The sequence below is a fragment of the Lissotriton vulgaris genome, chromosome 10, assembly GCF_964263255.1.
Source record: "Lissotriton vulgaris chromosome 10, aLisVul1.2, whole genome shotgun sequence".
Taxonomy (NCBI): Eukaryota; Metazoa; Chordata; class Amphibia; order Caudata; family Salamandridae; genus Lissotriton; species Lissotriton vulgaris.
The window spans coordinates 1,067,116,934-1,067,131,813 of record NC_141698.1 but is presented as its reverse complement, the minus strand read 5'-3'; the positions used below and the strand labels follow the sequence as shown (position 1 = coordinate 1,067,131,813).

Below are 14,880 nucleotides of genomic sequence, written 5' to 3'. Positions count from 1 at the left end.
TTAAACACACTGCCCGGGAACTCAGCCCGCCGCTGCTGCGCCAAGCAATTACTCGGTAACTTAAAGAGCGTAAATCATACATACTTTGCCCCGGGCTGGCGCTCGGCTCCAGAAGCACTGACGCTGCGTTTCGCTGAACCTTGAGAAAAAGAAAGCGGAGAGAGGTCAAGTCCTGATAACAGATGCGTAGCAGACACTCCACTGTAACACTCATAGCAGCAACTCTGCTGAGACATCCACAGCAGCAGTACAGTAACGCCCGTAGCAGCACCTCTGCTGTGACATCTCTACAGCAACGACCGGAGCAGCCACTCTCCTGTAATACCCATAGCAGCAACTCTGCTGTGACATCTCTACAGCAACGCCCACAGCAGCCACTCTCCTGTAATACCCATAGCAGCAACTCTGTAACATCCCTACAGCAACGCCCAGAGCAGCCACTGTCCTGTAATACCCATAGCAGCAACTCTGTGACATCCCTACAGCAACGCCCAGAGCAGTCACTCTCCTGTAATACCCATAGCAGCAACTCTGTGACATCCCTACAGCAACGCCCGGAGCTAGTAGCAGCCACTCTCCTGTAAAATCAGTAGCAGTCACTCACTCTTCTGAGACATCTACAGCAGCCACTCTTACAGTACCACCCGGAGCTAGCAGCAACTCTTACAGCAACGACCGTAGCAGCAACTCTGCTGTGACATCTCTACAGCAATGCCCGGAGCTAGCAACCACTCTCCTGTAACATCAGTAACAGTCACTCTTCTGAGACATCTACAGCAGTCGCTCTACTGTTACACCCATAGCAGCTACTCTCCAGTGACACCCATAGCAGTCACCATAGTCTAAGAGGCATAGCACTCCGGCTCCTCTAAAATCAGTAGTAGACATTTACTTGTAACATCCGCACCAGTCATTCACAACCTTCACTCTACTGTAACATCCATAGCAGCCACTTTCTTGAGACATTCACATCAGTCACTTCACAATAACACCTGCGGAAGTCGCTCACTTGTGACATCTCTATCAGTCACCCTACTCTAACAAAGCAGTCACTCTCCTCTAAAATCAACGGGAGTCACCTGGAACATTCACAGCAGTCACTCTCCTGTGACATCCATAGCAGTCACTCTCCTGTGACATTCATAGCAGTCACTCTCCTGTGACATCCAAAGCAGTCACTCTCCTGTGACATCCACAGTAGTCACTCTCCTGTGACATCCACAGCAGTCACTCTCCTGTGACATCCAAAGCAGTCACTCTCCTGTGACATCCACAACAGGCACTCTCCTGTGACATCCACAGCAGTCACTCTCCTGTGACATCCACAGCAGTCACTCTCCTATGACATCCATAGCAGTCACTCTCCCGTGACATCCACAGCAGTCACTCTCCTGTGACATCCACAGCAGTCACTCTCCTGTGACATCCATAGCAGTCACTCTCCTGTGACATTCATAGCAGTCTCTCTCCTGTGACATCCAAAGCAGTCACTCTCCTGTGACATCCACAGCAGTCACTCTCCTGTGACATCCACAGCAGTCACTCTCCTGTGACACCCATAGCAGTCACTCTCCTGTGACATCCAAAGCAGTCACTCTCCTATGACATCCATAGCAGTCACTCTCCTGTGACATCCACAGCAGTCACTCTCCTGTGACATCCACAGCAGTCACTCTCCTGTGACATCCATAGCAGTCACTCTCCTGTGACATCCACAGCAGTCACTCTCCTGTGACATCCACAGCAGTCACTCTCCTGTGACATCCACAGCAGTCACTCTCCTGTGACATCAAAAGCAGTCCCTCTCCTGTGACGTCCACAGCAGTCACTCTCCTGTGACATCCACAGCAGGCACTCTCCTGTGACATCCATAGCAGTCACTCTCCTGTGACATCCATAGCAGTCACTCCCTGTGACATCCAAAGCAGTCACTCTCCTGTGACACCCACAGCAGTCACTCTCCTGTGACATCCATAGCAGTCACTCTCCTGTGACATCCACAACAGTCACTCTCCTGTGGCATCCATCGCAGGCACTCTCCTGTGACATCCATAGCAGTCACTCTCCTGTGGCATCCATAGCAGTCACTCTCCTGTGACATCCACAACAGTTACTCTCCTCTGACATCCACAGCAGGCACTCTCCTGTGACATCCATAGCAGTCACTCTCCTATGACATCCATAACAGTCACTCTCCTGTGACATCCACAACAGTCACTCTCCTGTGACATCCACAGCAGTTACTCTCCTCTGACATCCACAGCAGGCACTTGCCTGTGACACCCACAGCAGTCACTCTCCTGTGACATCCATAGCAGTCACTCTCCTGTGACATCCATAGCAGTCACTCTCCTGTGACATCCAAAGCAGTCACTCTCCTGTGACACCCACAGCAGTCACTCTCCTGTGACATCCATAGCAGTCACTCTCCTGTGACATCCACAACAGTCACTCTCCTGTGGCATCCATCGCAGGCACTCTCCTGTGACATCCACAGCAGTCACTCTCCTGTGACACCCATAGCAGTCACTCTCCTGTGACATCCACAGCAGTTACTCTCCTCTGACATCCACAGCAGGCACTCGCCTGTGACACCCACAGCAGTCACTCTCCTGTGACATCCATAGCAGTCACTCTCCTGTGACATCCATAGCAGTCACTCTCCTGTGACATCCAAAGCAGTCACTCTCCTGTGACACCCACAGCAGTCACTCTCCTGTGACATCCATAGCAGTCACTCTCCTGTGACATCCACAACAGTCACTCTCCTGTGGCATCCATCGCAGGCACTCTCCTGTGACAATCCACAGCAGTCACGTCCACATCAGTTACTCTCCTGTAACATTACTTGCATGTACTTGACCCATGGTTGATAAGTGAATGAGTGAGTGAGGAATGTGTTGCTGGTTCTACTGGGCAAGCAGAATAAATAAAAACACCCACACGTATATCACACAAGCCAGACTTGAGGACCGTCGACCACTGTGCGCAAAAGAAGAACATCCAAAATGGCAGCTTACAGAGGCACTTACGAAGCACAAAAGTGAAGTGTGGGCATGCTTGACTCAATAGCAAACACTGCAGACTCTTCAGAGTAGCATTCTATTCCATTGTTTTTTAGCTCTATCTGAATCAAGAAGGGGATGAACAATATGAAGAACAGTCTTAGCAGACCCCAAAAGGAATAGTCCTTCCTAATCTGCTAGGCGTCTCTGCTGAATGAGCACACATGCAGATCCAGAATCATTTCGAGGTAAACAATGATGTCATCAAACGTAGCATCCTGTGGGTGAGATTGACTAAAACATTCCAGTCCATCACGGTTTGCTCTTCTGGACACACAACACGAAGATCCTGCTAAAAAGTACATGGTTTGCCTTCTTGAGGGAAACCAGGACGGCCTTCCACAGAACAGCTGGGAATTTAGAAGCCAAACATTTGGAAAGCCTCAGGCTACTTACTACCTTTTATGTACTACTAGAGTAATAGTCTCTCCATCGAGGAGGCTTCTTTGCTTACCATGGGAACAAATAAAATAAACTCATCCATCAAAAGCCCTATCAAATTTTCTTATGAACCAAACCCTTTTCTTGATATCTTAGTCCAGAAACTATGCAGAGAACTCACAACAAAGCAGATGTCTGGAGAATTGGCAAATATCATCTTTTGTGTTTACATTTTTTATTGAAATATTCCAAGAAGAATACACATATGATAATAAAGCAGAAAAAACATCATAGTAAATGAATAAGAATATAAGTGATAATAAATCTTACGTATAATAGAGCAAATATGAGGAAATAAATAATAACATATATTCCATAATCCAATATAAGGTAATAGTAGAAAGAGGGATGGACCAATCATGATATAAAAAAGCAAAGTAAATAAAAAGGGAAGAGAAAAAGAAATAAGAAAGAAGAAAAGAAAATTAAATTAAAAAGAAAAGAAAAGGAGGAGAGTACCAGAGCAACAATAGCGGAGAGGAAATGGATTAGTAGAAAGTAAGGGGAAAGGATAGCTATAGTAAAGTAATAGAAAAGGAACCACTGAAGGAATATAATTAAGTAGAGACAGTATATGGAGGAGAAGAAGGAGTAGATGTAGAGTCATCATCTACCGTGGTTTCCAAAAGAGGGGACCAAATTTGGAGAAAAATGGAAGCCTGATCTTGAAGATTATAAATTGTGCGTTCGTGTAAAGCTGTTTGCATCATTGCAATCAACCATTCTTCCTGAGAGGGAGCTGAGGGAGATTTCCAGTGACATAGGATACAAATTTTGGCCGTGGCCAAAGCAGTATGAAGAAGACGATTTTTTGTGGTTTGGAAAGCTTCGGGAAACCTCGAAAATCGACGTAAAAGGTAATGGTAAAGACATTGTAGAAGTCAATGTCTTTCCCACAAAAAGCCAAAAGGATCTAGTACGGGGACATTCGCAAATGATGTGTGTTATATCACAACCAGAAGCAGAACATCTCCAGCAAGAGGTATGTGATAACAACTTAGCTTGGTGTAACTTAACAGGAGACCAATGCCATTCATGGAGAATTTTGAAGATACAGAATTTAAGACGAGCTTCCCGAACACCTTTATGTAATCCTTCTAAAATTTGATCCCATTGAATATTGGAGTAAACAATTGATAAACGGGATTGCCATTTCATCTAAAGAGCATGTGAGAGACGCTGTGAGAAGAGAGGATACAGAATTGTTTTATAAAGACCAGAAGTCACTCCTTTAACTCCTTCGATGATCATGACGAGCTCAGCTCGTCATGAGGCACAGTGGAGCTGTGCTCATGACGAGCATAGCTCGTCATGATCACACCCATTTACATTAGGGCCCAGCACAGGAGGAGGATACCATCAGCAGCGATGGTGTTAAGATTTCCCCACAACTGTAAATAAGACAAAATGGGAGATACTGAAAGCAGTTCTGGTGGAGAGCCTAAGTGTTTTGTGATACATTGTTGGAATTGGATATATTTAGAGGATTGTAAAGGTGGTAAATGAAATTCCTCACAAAGTTGCGAAAAAGATTTAAAGGTTCCATCATGAAAAAGTTGATCTATAGAATATATGCCAGCCTCATTCCATAAAAGCCAGGACAAGGTACGGCCACAAATACGAATAGCTGAATTATGCCATAGGGGAGCTTTAATGTGAATTTTGCGAATTAGATTTTAGTATGCGATGACCCCTCTGCCAAGATTTATGCATTGCAGATAAAATAGGGTTTTTAGGATCAGAAGAACTAGTCCCTGTACCATATAAAAGGGACAAACCTAAATCTTGAGCCAAAAGGTGACGTTCAAGTGGGACCCATTGAGGGATATCTTTAGATTTAGGCAAGAAAGATGAGAGTTGAGAGATATGAAGGGCAAGTGAATAAGGCTCAATGGAGGGAAGACCCAAACTCCCATGTAGCTGAGGGGCCTTCAATTTGGCCAACGCAAGACGTGGCTTAACCGTGCCCCAAATAAAGAGTTTTATTTTGGAGTCAATGGATCAAAGGGTAGTTAGGGGAATGTGGAGAGGAAGCATACCTGGAACATAAAGAAATTGTGGTAAAGTAACCATCTTAACAGCTTGAACTCTCCACCAAAGAGATAGTCCCAGAGCTTTCCATTTATCAAAGTCTCTTTGCATTTGTGTAAATAAAGGAATCAAATTATCCGTGACCATATTATCTAAACCTCTATTAATTAATATTACTAGGTACTTAAGACGGGATGGTTGCCAATGAAAAGGGAAGCCAGAAATTGCTGTCTTCGTAGTACCAATTGACATGGGTAACGCTTCACTTTTATCCCAATTTATTTTATAACCTGAAAAAGAGTAGAAATCATTGATAATTTGAAGGAGAGCGGGAAGAGAACGGGGAAGGTCAGTAAGAGTGAGAAGAATGTCATGGGTATACAGGTAAATTTTAGAATGGCCAATTGGAAGAGGGACACCTACAATTTCTTTAGATTGTCGTATTGCCGCAACCAGAGGTTCCATCGCTAAGAGGAAAAGAAGAGGGGATAGCAGGCAACCTTGACGAGTGCCTCGTTGAATATGAAAAGGGGTAGATAAGAAACCACCACAATTAAATTGAGCTAGTGGACTGTCATATAGCAAACGCACTTTATCAATAAATTGATCACCCAAGCCAAATCTTTGCATGACTGTAAAAAGGTATTCCCATTTAATGCGATCAAATGCTTTTTCAGCATCAAGGGAAAGAATCAAAGCATCTTCTGTGAGATGTTTAGCGGACCACAAGGCATGAGATAAAGTGCGGAGATGATTCCGAGATGAACGACCCGGAACGAAACCCACTTGTGAATTATGAATTAAGGAAGGTAAGACTTTACGAAGACGGGATGCAAGAATACTAGCTAGTATTTTAATATCCGAGTTCAAGAGAGATATAGGCCGATAACTACCACATAGCAAGGGATCTTTGCCAGGTTTTGGTTTTGACAGCTATAAGGCAAATATCATCTTAATCAGACAGAATCTGCTGCTATTTGGAACAGACACTTTGTCAAATCTGGTGGTCTTAACCAAAGAAAAGAGGTTCACGTGCTATTGCTGAAAAAACATTTGTTTCCTGTATTGTGAGAGTGATACATTTCCTGGAATTTTATATTTTATTTTATTTAGAGTTTTTTGATAGAGCGCTCCAAGACCCCAGAGCTACAGAGCGCTTTACAACAGAGGTAATAGGATAACACCTTGAACACCATCCCAAGTATCTTCTTCTCAATACATAAGCCCCTCACATGCAGCAGGTCCTGACAGAGTCGGTGCTTTTTCCAGGGGCACATGAGATGTGGTCTGAAAACTTTCAATGTGGTCTACACTCCACGCTTTGAAGAACACAAAGCTCCAGGTTCATGTAAGGTTTGTCAAGTTGAGCACCAGACTATGTTTGGTTTGTTCTACTGGCTCCATTAATGACAGCAGCCTGGGGCTTTAGATGCTTTGAGATCTCCACTGAGTCTGGAGGAAGAGGTGGCGGAGCACAGGAGGAGCTGCAATGTCCTCATGGAAGTGACTCCTTGAACTGCTAACTCAATTCAATTCAATTCAATAAGCTTTATTAGGTTAAAACAAGGCAACCATAAAAGCAAATGTACATGTACAGATTCAATGACCAAAATCATTGAGAGCAGCCAGCAATCAATTAAAATTTCATGATTTCATTAAAACATCGTACAATTCCCAGCGAAATAAACTTAAAATAGATGGCACAACTTAACCTGTTTAGTGCGGCGCACGTTCAGCGGACGTTGCGTGCACTACCTCGGTAGTGCTGCGCACGTCTGCTGAACGTCGCTGCCCCGCCTATGCAATGGAATGTTCCGCACCAGCGCGGAACGTTCAGCGCAGCGTAGGGGTTAAACTAGTCTCGATTATGTAAACAAACTCATAGCAGCATATTATAAACAATTGTTTAAATAAGCAGTTTAAGTGGTCAGGATGAAGTCACGTGGGCTTAGAAAGTGCAAAGTGCAAATTGCTTAGTCTTAGGGAGATTGGTCACAGTTCCACTTCACAAATTCATCGTAAGCGACAGGAAATATTATTCGATACAACTTTGGAACAAAGTTTCATTAGAACATCATACCTTTCCTAGCATTAATTGAGCTTAAAATAAATAAACTCATTCACTTGTTCTCCTCCCAAGATCCTTTCTACTCAAAAGACCTCAATAATATAAGGAAAAGAATCATTAGAACTCTAGGAAATACACGACGAAAACTATAGACACCCAAACATCTGCAAGACCTAAAAAAGATACACTAAGCCCTTACTATCCCGGATACAAACATTTCTTTGGAAATCAAATAAACTAACTCTCTAACTACTTGACAGCACTTTTAAAACGATCAAGCATGGTGTGATGCCACACAAAAAAACACAATGCCCCTGCTCAGCGGTTAGTGCATCTAACATTGCCAACCTTATGGAACGTGGTAAAAATTAAAATGGTCACTCTTCAACCATATGGACACACTATCCTTTATATAATTAGTTTATTTGTCGCATTACGTTTGCTGGGGCACAAAAATGGGGCGCCCTGCTGGACGGCAACTCTTTAAAATCTTGGTCGGAGCTGAAGGGCGGGAATCTGTCCAAATTTAAATACCTGCAGATAGCATCATGGGCAGAGGCGCAGAAAGATGAACTGGAAATACCAGGTGATATTGAAGCCAGTATCCGTCACCCGGTGCTCAGGAAAGAGGTCACTAATTCATATGGACTGATGTGCCAGGCCGAGGATCTGGAGATGGTACCGTCCTACAAGATTTTGGAAAGATGCTTGCCGAGCGACCAGTTGGAAACTGTTAGACCTGTCAGCCCTAGGGTGGTCTGTCCCTATTTTCTTCGCCCTTGCCTTATTTTTCCCACCTTTTTTTTCGTTGGCCTTAGGTCTCCGGGCACCTTCCCATTGCCAATCAATGCTAAGGTGCAGGTGCTCTCTACTTCAAACATGGCTGCCACTGGCCACTGCTACTGCAGCGTGGTCTTTTTAGGTTTCGCCTATTATCATTCGCTTGCGAATGTAATAAGCGAAAATTCAAGTGCTCAATCAACTCGTGAAACCACTGCAGTTTTCTCACAGTGCATGTGAGTAACGTGACCACAAAAGCGGGTCACGTGACCACACAAGCACGCGCATCTCCCTAATCCGCAAACAGCATTCATTGAAAAACACAGAAACCCCCGCCCCCATCCGGCTTACCTCAGCGCATCTGCATGCCACACTTCTCCTCCCCTCGCTCGTATTCCCGCCCCCCCACCAGGCTCTCCCGCTCCCATCCGGCTTCCCTTGTACCCGTGTAGTGAAAATGAGTGGTAATCGGTTCCGTGCTCCTGTTATTTCTTCTTTCTTTGCATAATATCTCCAGCCACATACCCTCTTCTCCCTTTGCTCTCTCTTCTCCCTTGCCCTCATTCTTTCCGAGAAATTCATCCACACTTCTCCCGCTCTAAAGCGCTTGGTTGCCTGAGAGGGATTTTGGCGCTTTTGAAATACCGACAGCATAAAATCTTCCCTCTTTGCTACACAACCTTCATCTCCTCCCATCCCCCCTCGCTGTCATTTCTTGACTGTGAACCCACCCTCGCCCACCCGCTCCATTCACGGTGATTCTGTTTGTTTTGCCTCGCATTCCCGCCCCCCCACCAGGCTCTCCCGCCCCCATCCGGCTTCCCTTGTACCCGTGTCGTGAAAATGAGTGGTAATCGGTTCCGTGCTCCTGTCATTTCTTCTTTCTTTGCATAATATATCCAGCCACATACCCTCTTCTCCCTTTGCTCTCTCTTCTCCCTTGCCCTCATTCTTTCCGAGAAATTCATCCACACTCCTCCCGCTCTAAAGCGCTTGGTTGCCTGAGAGGGATTTTGGCGCTTTTGAAATACCGACAGCATAAAATCTTCCCTCTTTGCTACACAACCTTCATCTCCTCCGATCCCCCCTCGCTGTCATTTCTTGACTGTGAACCCACCCTCGCCCACCCGCTCCATTCACAGTGATTCTGTTTGTTTTGCCTCGCATTCCCGCCCCCCCACCTGGCTCTCCCGCCCCCATCCGGCTTCCCTTGTACCCGTGTAGTGAAAATGAGTGGTAATCGGTTCCGTGCTCCTGTTATTTCTTCTTTCTTTGCATAATATCTCCAGCCACATACCCTCTTCTCCCTTTGCTCTCTTCTCCCTTGCCCTCATTCTTTCCGAGAAATTCATCCACACTTCTCCCGCTCTAAAGCGCTTGGTTGCCTGAGAGGGATTTTGGCGCTTTTGAAATATAAACAGCATAAAATCTTCCATCTTTGCTACACAACCTTCATCTCCTCCCATCCCCCCTCGCTGTCATTTCTTGACTGTGAACCCACCCTCGCCCACCTGCTCCAGTCACGGTGATTCTGTTTGTTTTGCCTAAATTGCAAACAAACACAGAAGGCACCCCCTTGAGGCTTGTGGCAACACTGGCAGGGCAATTACCACCTCACATAAAAAATAACAACACAGGCTCTTTGCAATGGCGCCTGTCACTTCCTGGAGTTAGTTAAGAGCTTCCCCGGATCAGCTTACCACTTTCACACCGCTTATCACTAGCCCCTCAGGAAGGCTCTTCGACAACTCGTCCATTATTTACTTTCTGTACATCATGGCGGCGCGAGGTGTCTTCATTCCCCGAGTTGTGTGGACGTGCCACCGTGCAGTGTTGTCGTCGCACTCACCCTGCTGTTTGTCAGTTCCCCCATCACGTCTGGATGCTTTGCTGGGGTTCAGATGGCAATTATTTCAGTTAGAATATGTACTCAACTATTGTATCACTATCTGCTCTCCTCAAACCTGCAATGCCAACAAGCACTGGCGTTGCCAATAGGTTTCGCATTTGGAAAGTTGGAGCTATTGGTTTTGTAAATTACATTTTTTATTTATATATTGTTATTGACAATGCCAATAACGATATATAAATATAAAATGTCATTTACGAAACCAATAGCTCCAACTTTCCAAATGCGAAACCTATTGGCAACCCCAGTGCTTGTTCTAGTAGCACCCTAGTTGCCAGGAGCTGGCTGGGACCCCAAATATTGTTGCAATGCCAGCCTTCCATCGCCTGCCCATAGATAGAGTGGGGAAGCTCCTGGAACCCTCCAGAATAGAGTCGGAGCCTATTTTTGCCGCCTTAGAGAGTGGTCACCTGACCTGGGCATATATAAGGAAGGTAGGGAAACTTAGGCGGTAGGGCCTAGTCAGGCACCTATGGCACTGGGAGTGGCAGGGCTTAGGTGCTGCCTTCCAAGTAGAGTGAGAAATGCTAAACAAGCCCACTGATCTGGCCCGGCGGGAGGGGAACCCAGGGACCATCTGAAGTGACCTGCTGACAAGCCTTCAACTCAACACCCCCCCTGTAAGAAACCAGGATCCTGCTTCCACAGAAGGGCGCCAGAACCAACAAGCGCCGAGAAGAGACTCCCCTGCGCTAATCAGGACTACTGGGGGATCAACCAGGTACTGGACTGTGCTGCAGCTGCGCCCCCCTGCCTTCACCTAGGCCTGCGCTGTCCTGCCTAACTCCCCCTGACTAAACTGCCTGAACTGCTGTCCTGCCGGACCTTATCTGGCTACCCCATGGTAGCTCCCTGAGCTGACTGAACTGCCTAAGGCGCTCGGTTAATTATCCCCTGTGAAGCGCTGAGAACCTAGAGTCTGTGGCCACCTGAAGCGCTGTGATCCTATTAATTGCCCCAAAGCGCTATACCTGCTCAGCGCTGTGTGTGTGCCTGGGAGCGCTGCCTCCTCGAAGCGCTAACTGCCCCCAACTCACCGCCGCAGCCCAGGACGTCCGTGCAGCTGAGGCTGCCCAGTCAGGCATGGTAACTCCCCCCTCGGGCGGCCCTCGGTGCCAGGAGAGGGCCGCCGGAATTCCTGTCAGGCCGCGCTAGGCCTGACAGGGCCTGAAGCCTTCCTCCCACCGTCACGTGACGGGGACGCGGCGTCCCTGGACACGCCCCCCTCTGGCACCGCGCAGGGCTCGGGGAGTGCCAAGAGCCCTCCCTCCCCCGCGAGAAGAAAGACGGAGCTGCCCCAGGCCGGAGGGAGGCCTGAGAAGAGCGCTGGAACAGCGCAGGCCTCCCCTGTCCAACCCCTCACCCTCCTGAGGCCTGCAAGTCACCAGAGGGTTCTCTGAGACCTCCCCCCCCCCCGACCAGGAGATCTACGCAAGGGGCCGGCGAGGTCCGAAGAAGAGAGGTAAATCCCCGGGGAGGAGGGCGGGAGGCCGGAGAAGGCCCCGAGTTCACCACTCGCCTGGGGAAAGTGTCACCGGGCCCCGTTGGTCCTAACTAACTGCCAGGAATTAAGTCAACCCCCCCAGGGAGGCCCTGAGCTCACCCCTCCTTGGGGAGAACTGGTGACTGGGCCCGTTGGCCCTAATTGGCCCCTGCAAGCACTCGGAACTGGGCCAAGACAGTAGTTAACCCCCAGACTGTAGCCCTACCTCAGTAAACACACCATCCACTTTACTGACCAAAACAGGGGTAAATGACCACAATGTCAATTTCAATGCCATAGGTGTGTGTGTTCACACTATTCCTTAGGCCAGGGTGTCTCAGTAACTCAACATGAACCAAATAAAATCACAGGCCAACACTTACTAGAACAAATATACTAGAAAAAATGTACTAGAAAAAATGTGGGGAGTAGAGAGAGTACCTCACAGTCGTAACACCCGAGGGGGTTGCTGGTTTAGAAATATCCTGTCTACCCACTTCTCATCATCGGTTACTCTCTCTACGTGAAGTAAGAAACGTGCACACAAATCTACTAGTACATACAGTGAGAATAGTGACACAGTACACAGTGAGTGTATTCAGACAATACTGTGACAACATATATACAGGAAAGACACGTTTGGTTCAGCACTTCAATGATGCAGGTCATGACTGTAAAGCTCTAAAATGGACTGTCCTGGAAAAGGTGGTAGGGGACACACATAATCTGGACAGCATTCTAGCAAGAAAAGAGGCGAAATGGATTTTTTCTGAGAAGGCAGATCAGGAGGGACTGAACGAAAATATTGAGTGGAACAAAGTGAGCCGGCGGTGACCACTATGATTTAATGACAAATACACTTTTTATATCATAGATAGTAAGCCGCGTATACCTGGCAAGTTAGACCCTGCAGCACATCCTCCCTATTACCAATACCTGTATGTACTAGGTCAGCCCCATTTGAAATTTTCTCTCGTTATCACACTGCTGCATGCAAATTGTCGATATTGAATATTCTAACATGCCCCTTGATTAATTTTAAATTGAATCACAGATAACAGGCCCTTTCCTCAACTATGACTACACACTAACATCTAGAATCACTCCGATATTTTGTGGCCAATGACTTCGAACATTCCTGTTCCAAGCTGGCCACTCCACACGAGGTTTCGTCATCGCTGTGACCTTAATTTAACCAAACATGTAATTAGCATTTTGAAATAACAAATATCTTACACCATCTGATAATTGTTATATGCCCTTTCTTTATTTGTTATAATTTGTGATCACACACGAACTTCTGAAACTCTGTATAGAACGATGGGAGTTAGTGGCCCGTGATCATTAGGATCCCTTACCAAGATGGCCGCACGTTAAGCTGCGTTACGTCGGCGCATGGGCGTGGCCTCTGCTCCGGGCTACTTCCTGGTCCTCCCAACACCAACCGGGGAGGATCATTGGAATCGCCGGAGGGACTCGGCATCAGTAAGGCGGTATCTGTGAGAGTGAACGTACTTATGGGATGGTTAGTGGGGTGCTGGCTGTTTGGATGCTTAACGGGTTGGGGAAACATCATTTACCACGAAGGCATTACCACTAATGACGTTTACCACGTGACACTTACCACGCAAACGTCTTTACAACGAGGGTGCCTTCCACGACCGTCTTTACCACGGGCTGGGGGGGGGGAGATGTGGTATTCCTTCAAGTCGTTCTGCGTGGGCTTGGGGAGGCTGGGGGGGGCTCGGAGGGGGGTTGGGGGGGTCTCCCCCCCAAAAAAAAAAAAAAACAAAGGAGCGGATTACTCAAATTTAAAAAAACGCACTTCAGTACCACCGAAATAAAAGGAAAGTGCCTCCCCCAAAGACGTGCCGTGTACGTCAAAATAGCAGTCCTTTTTTAGTTTTGGAAGACGTGTTTTGACGCTTGTTTCGATGGTGGATGGAAGTACGGGCTGCTAGTGAAAGACAGGAAGGTGTCAGGTAAGAAAATAATCTTTATCATTTGTGCTTAAAGGACGTTAAAATGCGTGGTATAATCCTTTGTTGCAAATTCCAGCGTGGTAAAGCCACTTGCGAACTAAAATTCGCGTGGTAATGCCATGCGTGGAACTTGTTATCGTGGTCAAATCATATATTCTAACGGGTTGTGCGTGTTGTGTTCGTTGGTGGCACTAAACACGGTAATGCAGGCAACTTGTTAGGACTTACAGCGCCACTATCTTCAGAATATCAGGAGTGGTGTACCCACATGAGATAACAGCTTTTTCGGGACTGGGTTCTTTGACTAAAGAGCCACCGAGAGGTGGAAATGGCATTTTTAATTATTGTAAACTCTTGTGGTGCCGCTTCCTTCATATGAGGGAGCCGGGTCAGTCATTAGTGTATAATCAAGTCAGTACTATCTTTATGATGATAGCCCATTAGTATACAAACTGGTCAGTCCATAGACTTTCGTTCGTTTAACCCAATACAGGTGGCTCCTACCAAGACGAGACACTGTGAGATACGTGATCACGTGACACAGTGTCAATTTGATTGTTGCCGATACATAATGGCTGGGCATCCATAAGGTAAACAAAGAGCCTTTACTCTAACTTGTGCGTGTATTTTGGAACATCCTAACTGCACTCTCTTGCCACAGAGGTGCAACATGAACAGTACAATCACTGCTATGCTATGGTTTTTATTTACACAGGTCTTTTGTTCAAACAAATCTTGACGTGAAGTTCGAGAATCAATCAATCAATCAATCAGTGACACTTATAAAGCGCGCTACATACCCGTGGGGTCTCAAGGCGCTGGGGGGGGGGGAGCCGCTACTGCTCGAACAGCCAGGTCTTCAGCTTCTTCCTGAAGGAGAGGTGGTCTTGGGTCAGGCGCAGGTCGGTCGGGAGGGAGTTCCAGGTCTTGGCGGCCAGGTGGGAGAAGGACCTTCCTCCTGTAGTCGCTCTTCGGATGCGGGGGACGGCGGCGAGGGCGTGGTTGGCTGATCGGAGGTGGCGTTTGGGAGCGTAGAAGTTGACTCGGCTGTTGAGGTAGCTCGGGCCTTGGTCGTGTAGGGCTTTGTGTGCGTGGGTGAGGAGGCGGAAGGTGATTCTTTT

At 46.9% G+C, this 14,880-nt stretch overlaps 1 protein-coding gene across 1 annotated transcript in view; it reads right to left on the bottom strand.

Moving 5' to 3' along the window:
* NEK10 (NIMA related kinase 10) overlaps positions 1 to 14,880 on the bottom strand; it is a 1,232,468-nt gene that overhangs the window by 282,315 nt on the left and 935,273 nt on the right. The window contains exon 30 of the mRNA XM_086942130.1: positions 85 to 139. Coding sequence (XP_086798256.1) covers positions 85 to 139 — 55 coding nt within the window. The remainder of the gene's footprint in view (positions 1 to 84; positions 140 to 14,880) is intronic.